At 32.2% G+C, this 6823-nt stretch overlaps 1 protein-coding gene across 1 annotated transcript; it reads left to right on the forward strand.

Annotated features, from left to right (window-relative positions):
• Nucleotides 1-417: 417 nt before the first annotated feature.
• Nucleotides 418-5673, forward strand: LOAG_00802 (hypothetical protein; the record flags this gene model as incomplete). Its single annotated transcript, XM_003136342.2, has 12 exons — nucleotides 418-717; nucleotides 1219-1337; nucleotides 1750-1829; nucleotides 1955-2025; nucleotides 2148-2242; nucleotides 2563-2727; nucleotides 3101-3215; nucleotides 3582-3732; nucleotides 3944-4092; nucleotides 4736-4871; nucleotides 5183-5332; nucleotides 5591-5673. Exons 1-12 carry the CDS (start codon nucleotides 538-540, stop codon nucleotides 5671-5673), a joined length of 1494 nt encoding a protein of 497 aa, XP_003136390.1. The 5' UTR covers nucleotides 418-537.
• Between the last annotated feature and the right edge of the window lie 1150 nt (nucleotides 5674-6823).

Consider the following 6823-nt stretch of genomic DNA (forward strand, 5'->3'; position numbering starts at 1 on the left):
ATCCTACGTGACACTGCAAAAGATATTTTGTAAGAACGGTCGGTTATAGAAGTGGTAGTCCAAAGCGAACGAAGAGGTCACTCTGATGGATACACTATAAGAAGAAAGGATGGACAAAAATGTACAGAGCATAGTGAATGAAGAGGTTTAGAAAGGATATTGTATACTATCACTGTATGATTTCATTTATGAAAAGTGTAACTTTACACTACAAAGTTTTCAATTTTTTCTTAACCAATGACCATTTAAGCCTATTTGTTTGTAACAAATAAGATTCAATGATAAATTCTGTTAATTTGAAAATAAACTTCAATCAAATTTTTTAAACATTGATGAGAATAGTCTCGCATGTTTTCTACTCATTACATCATCGCTTTCGTGGATTAGAAACCGTTGCTTTATAAGGATTAACAATAATTTCAGGTTCGCATTCGAATTGCCAGGATTATATGATAGCTAGATGAAAGGGCATAGTATTTTGAATATTAACTGATCGAATCATCATTATTCGATACATTTTGCAAGGAAATATTGAAAATGAGAATAAATAATTTGGGTAATTACGACGATCAAAAGCCATTCCCGACATCGATCAATAAGCATCCTGATTACTACCATGATCAGGTACCAACCACATCACGGATGCATCATTTGGTACATCTGGTACGAAAGAAATCAGCAATTTTATCACTGCCCAAAATTATCCGCCGTCGTGAGGTAAGAATGTTGATAAATTCCTGGCTTCTTTTGACCGATTTATTTGATATTTCTTTTTGCTGTGGTATACGTTACCAGATATTGACGATGACTTTTTTTTCTAGCCCTTATTCGGCCAGAAAATATCCAACAGAAACTATAATTTGAAAGAGAAAATTAAAAGTTATGTAAATTATCTGGTCCACCAGTAGCTTATTTGTCATTATTGATGAGAGATGATACTTTCAATGTCATCCGTTCGTGAAATAAAAATATTTTTGATTGGTAGGACAATCTGATGACCATGGTTTATTTTAATTCATAGTTTAGTATTAGACTTTTTTCTTTAATTACTAATGTTTTCACTACGGATAAACATTGCTATTAAACTGGTAGTGTTGTAAAATAATATAGCAAGAGAAAAATGCGGTCATTCAGATCTATAAAGGTGGCTTGAATTTTCAGTTAATTTGAAAATTCTGTACAATTTCAGACATTGTTATTGTGATATATGTATTTCAGTTGCATGGAGAAGCAAGACAGCTCAATCGGATTACTTGTCGAGTACGGCTAGATCAGTTAGAATGTCCATATCTAGTCGAAATTTCAGGCGTGAAACGTTTACTGGATATTATCCGAGAGTAAGCTGCTTCACCATCCTTTCCTTATTCTTTTTGAGATTTTTTTTTTAATTCGCATTTTACCTTAAATTTCAAGGGAGACATTGAATTATTTGCATGTTATTTAATTCTTAAAACAAATTTCATTTGTAATATACTATGGTGATTATTTTTAACATTGTGAAGTAAATGTTCTAAATAGTGCAACGATCTTTTTGTTCATAGTTTAGATTACTTTCTCTAGTTCTGTACTAGAGTTTAGGACGACACCGTAAATTTAGATTGCTTAAAATGAAAATATTCCAATGTATTTTAAAAGTTTTAAGTTTAAAAATTCATGATGAAATTGAGGGCTGGTGCAGATTGTTACGCAGTTTCAGTAGGACAGTTTTTAATGTGTTCTTTACCATCAGTTAATGAACCTAGATTTCAGGTGCATTTTCATAGGTCTTTCAAATGATTCTCGCTATGCAGTTGGGCTACTCTACTCATTGCCTAACTCCCATCGTTCAGGTAGATTATTTTTGTTCTTTTAAGATTGTAAGCTCATTTTGGTTATACAAACGTAAAATATGGGGAACTATTCTGGTTGATAACTATGGCATTAAATATGCTTCCGTTAAAGTATGATGTTTCAGTGGGACATGACGAAGACGAAACAGAGCTCAACGTTATTGTATTTGAATTATCAGCAACATTGCTTAGACCTGTAAAAATTTTTCTTTTTCGTTAAATTTTGATAAATTTATATGATTTTGGAAGTTGCGGGATAAATAAGTTTCTCATTGTCGATATATGTGCATTTGAAATAATTACTTTAAATTTTTGCAGGCTTTTATAACAATTTTCACAGCCTGGCCGGGTAGTGCGAAAGTTTATGCAACATTCCCATGCAGCTCTTCGCATATCTCAATCGTCGGTTTTACGTTAGTTTTTTTTTCTGTTTTTCAAAAGCAGCTCTCTAGCATCAATATCATGTTTGTGCATATTTCGAGGCAGGAAAGGTGATTTCACTTTCGAACATACATGTATTTCCAGAAAATTGAATAATTTTTAATTTACCAATAGTTTTGAAAGGATCAATCAGGAGATTTATCATTTCAAAACTGCTGATGAATTAAAAACTATCTGTTAAAAGTTGAAACCGCATATTAAGTTCAAGTGTTCGATATCCCAGTTCATCTTCTTAGTGTTTCAGAAAATTAATGTGGAAGACGAATTGGAAGTTTTGTCTTGAAGATTTCAGGAAGCAAAATACTGAACCAAGGAATACAACTATATCACGACGAGACTTGGAACCTTTCTCGGTTATTGCTAAAGTTAGATTCATACTATTTCGTTTCCATATCACTATTTCCCTGACTACGTGCCTTGTGATGTCTTATCGTTGGAATGGCTTGAAGTTATCGAGGTATTCTTCAATTCTCTTTTATATTTGTCCATAAAGTAGTTTTCTTTGATATTATTTTTATTCTGATTATCTCTTGTTACCCCGTAGCAAGAGGGGTTGAAACTAATGTGATTAACATAATGAAATAATACATCCACTTGTTTTATTTATTTATTTGTTCAATTCTGACTCGTTTTTGTGCATTAAAAGATGGCATCATGTAACTCTGTCGTAGTACTATTTCTTTTTATTCTCTTTAATCGGTAACTCACAGACATCATTCTCAAAAGGTAAGTGAAATTTGGTAAATCATTTCGAAATGGCCGGTTTACAAACATTTTCACCTTGCAGTGGGTAATTTTCTTTGTCGTAACATTCCATTTTTTATTCACAGAGCAGTTCTGCGTTCAACGGATCACGGTGGTATACTGAATGGAGGAACTGCTTTGATTTCTTATTTGTTTACGAAGAATTGTCCCCCTTTGAAAGCAGTTCGTATGTCTCGTATGGTATGTCCTAAAATTGTAGCTTTTCAAACTAAATTTTTAAAAAAAAAGAAGTGCAAAGTTGCGTTCAATCTTTCAGCACTCTTGACTACGTTCAAGTCAGCATGTTGCTTCGTAGACTATGATTACAATGATGCAATTAAAGTGCTGAGTAATCTGAACTATGTCCTTACTCTATATTAATGTAGTATAGTAGGTGGTTCAAAACGCTGGGAAATTTTCTCTCATCTATAAAAACAGACAAAAATCAATACGAAAAGAAAAAAAACTGGGACTTCCATAAATTTTTCGAGTCAAATCTGAAAATTTGTGTGGTACTTTGAAATTTCATGAGGACTTTGAAATTGTTGAGTTTCTTGTTTGTTACAGATAATGCAAGTGATTGATCCAGAAATAGTGGACGGTGGTGAAGCACAAATATTTGAGGGATGTAACTCGCAAGATATCAGAGCGGAGGATGCAACCTTACATTATGGAAACATTCCTCGAGAATACCATTTAAAGCGAGTCACTGTTGAAGGTTTATTTATTTTTACTTTTTTCTTGTGCAGCAAAGCAGTTTGCTAATTATGCCATGGGGTTTATACGGGGACTTTCGAGCGCCTTCGCGGTGGAAATTTTGTGGTAGATTGTCTTCAGAGATCATCGCAGTAGTTTTTAAACTTAATAAGTTTTTCTGGTTTTCATTATTTTTTATGAATAAGGCTAAAATTTTTGCACTTAAACTTTAGACAATGATCCCTCACCAGCAGGCCTAAGTGAGCCACTTTTTGTCACTGAAACTGTAATGGACATTGAACGTTTACTATATGAAATCATGCCTGTAGTTGTCTCCCGTATGTATGGAAACTACAAATATGAAGGTTTAATCGATTATGAGGTATTTTCATCCCATTTTTCCTTTCACCAAAACGGAATTTTTATTCAAATGATTTTTACTTGGAATTACTTCCAAGTTAAATACGTCAGTAGTTAGTTACTACGTCTAATGTGCAATAATCTTGGAAATTGTTTATGATTTTACCGATCTTCGATATATGTTTATAGATATCTCTTGAGATATCTATAAACATATATCGAAGATCGGTAAAATCTGTTGAGATATCTATAAAATCTCTTGAGATATCTATAAACATAGATATCTATATCTCTTGAGATATCTATAAACATAGATATCTATAAAAATATCATCGTTCAACGTTTTAGTTAAGTTTTTTGAACATACGTTGTACCTTACATTGACATTGCTTGTGCTAACATTCGCATCCTGTGTGAAATATTGAAGCTAGCTTTAGCGGCAAAAGTAATATCTACGCCGTCATCGGTAGTTTTAATTTTGAGTTACATAGTTTTGAAGTACTGAAATTCTTGTCTTGCATTTCAATGTTCTGCGCATCATTTTACAGTTACAAAACTGGGCAAAGGGCTCTGAAAGGATATCATTGAATAGTGCAGTTCATAGAATTAAATTGTTATCTCATCTGGTTGTCTGAATCAACTTCTAAAATTCTTCCCTGTTTCAGGTAGATCTGATCGATTGTGAACAATATGTAGCTAATATTGTATTAACTTCAGTTATCGAAGCCAAAGGACCTGGTGAAACGGGCAGAAATTTAGCATATATAGTAGTACTTTATATTGTATGGAATACTTTCGAAGGTTTCACACATTTCCTGATTTCCCATTTTAGTTTTGTATCTTTGTTCAGCGGAACTGTTATGATGTTTTGCGTAGAATTAATCTATATTTGATCTTTTGAAAAGCTTAGCTGGTTTTAGTTTCTATTGTATTGTCCCACTGCTCGAGAAAAAAAACTTTTAATTTGTGATTTCTCGAAGAAGGATTCTCGTATTTTTTTCATCTCTGCTGAAGTAATTATATTTTAATTAAAAAGCAAGACAGTAAAAGTTATTTTAATGAAGTTTAGAAAATACCACTTTCGAATTTAATTGAAAAGAGAAGTTTTCCAGGTACGCGTCAGATATCTTCCTTCAGAGGTATGCGTTTCGTTCCCTGGGCGATAGCTCATCGTCCAGATCAGTGGTATCCATTTAAAACCGTTTTGAAAAAGGAATTTACGCCGGATGAACGGGTTATATCAAATATTCCATTTCTGAACGGTTCCTTTTTTCTGTATGGTATAAAAAATTGAGGGTTGCTTACAATACTTCCCATTTTTTTCTTCCTGCTGCTTAATATTTTCCTCCTGGAAAGAGTTAATTGAAGGAACAGATTGATCACAATGATTTCCACGGTTTATCAACCTTTCGTAATCTAAACTTTACTCAAGAACGGATTAGGTTGAAAATCAAGTTAGTTTTTATGTGCTCTCTTCAGTTATTTTCGAAAACCACGAATAAAATCAAGCACGTTTTTAGGTGAAAGTTTGGAATTTTTGGCATCAACTTCACCAGGAATTACGATTTGGAAAGAATTTGCTTCCCGATCCAAAACTACTTAATCCAAACGATTCCAGGAGTTTTGTTCCATTGCTCTGCCCTTTCGATTGTTTTTCTGTCCACAGATTTTTTTCCGTTGATGTTATGGCTTTTATCCTCTTTACCGTTATAAATGGTCATGTTGTTTTCCTTAACATTAAATTAGAAAACATTTCACTTGTTATGCTGTTCGGTGTCACTTTTTTATGCTTTTTATTTCCATATTGTACTGTGTCTTCATTGGGATGAAAGTTGTTCATGTGGTTTTAATTGTGTAAAATGGATTTTTGCATATTTGCCGACCCACATGTTGTATTGTACTTTTGTGTGTTACAACACGGACCTATCAAAGCTCCTGTCTTATTTTGCATGAAAATCCTTGTTATGAATATTCTAGGTAATGTTTCCTCTTATGAATACGGAGTTTCTAGTTTAAACATTCTGTAACTTCTTTAAATAACAGTAAACATATTACCCTTGTACATTCCTCCGTGTACTTTTGACTGCTGCGCTTATTTGGTAATTGGTGGTGGTGAACATAATGCAGGAATTTTTGACACAGATTTGACAGAGAGTACTGGTAGCAATTCAATTCCAACTTAATCAGTGTTACCGAACTAACTGTGAAGGAACAGTTTGTATGTGCATAACTTGTCGTGGTAGATTTTAATATGAATATATTTCTCGAAAACGGCCGATATACAAATATGGTTTTAAAAGATACAGGATCATCAAGCGATATTTTGGTAGTATTAGATTTCAGAGTGTGGCATAAGTGGGTATTAGAATTTAACCGTCCCTACCCACATGTAACTTTTATTTGATGAACAATATCATTGTAACAGGTATGTCACATCTATGTTTACACCATTATTAAAATTTTAGCGACAGGAAACTGCACTATTAGTGCTTTTTTCCCTCGCATTACTATTATTATTACTATTACTATTACTATTACTATCACTATTATATTACTACTACTATTACTATTACTATTACTATTGTAATTATTATTATTATTATTATTATTATTACTTATTATTATTATTATTACTATTATTATTATTATTATTATTATTATTATTATTATTATTATTATTATTATTATTATTGTTATTATTATTATTATTATTATTATTATTATTATTATTATTATTGTTGTTATTATTATTA

The sequence above is a fragment of the Loa loa genome (genome assembly GCF_000183805.2).
Source record: "Loa loa unplaced genomic scaffold supercont3.52, whole genome shotgun sequence".
NCBI lineage: Eukaryota > Metazoa > Nematoda > Chromadorea > Rhabditida > Onchocercidae > Loa > Loa loa.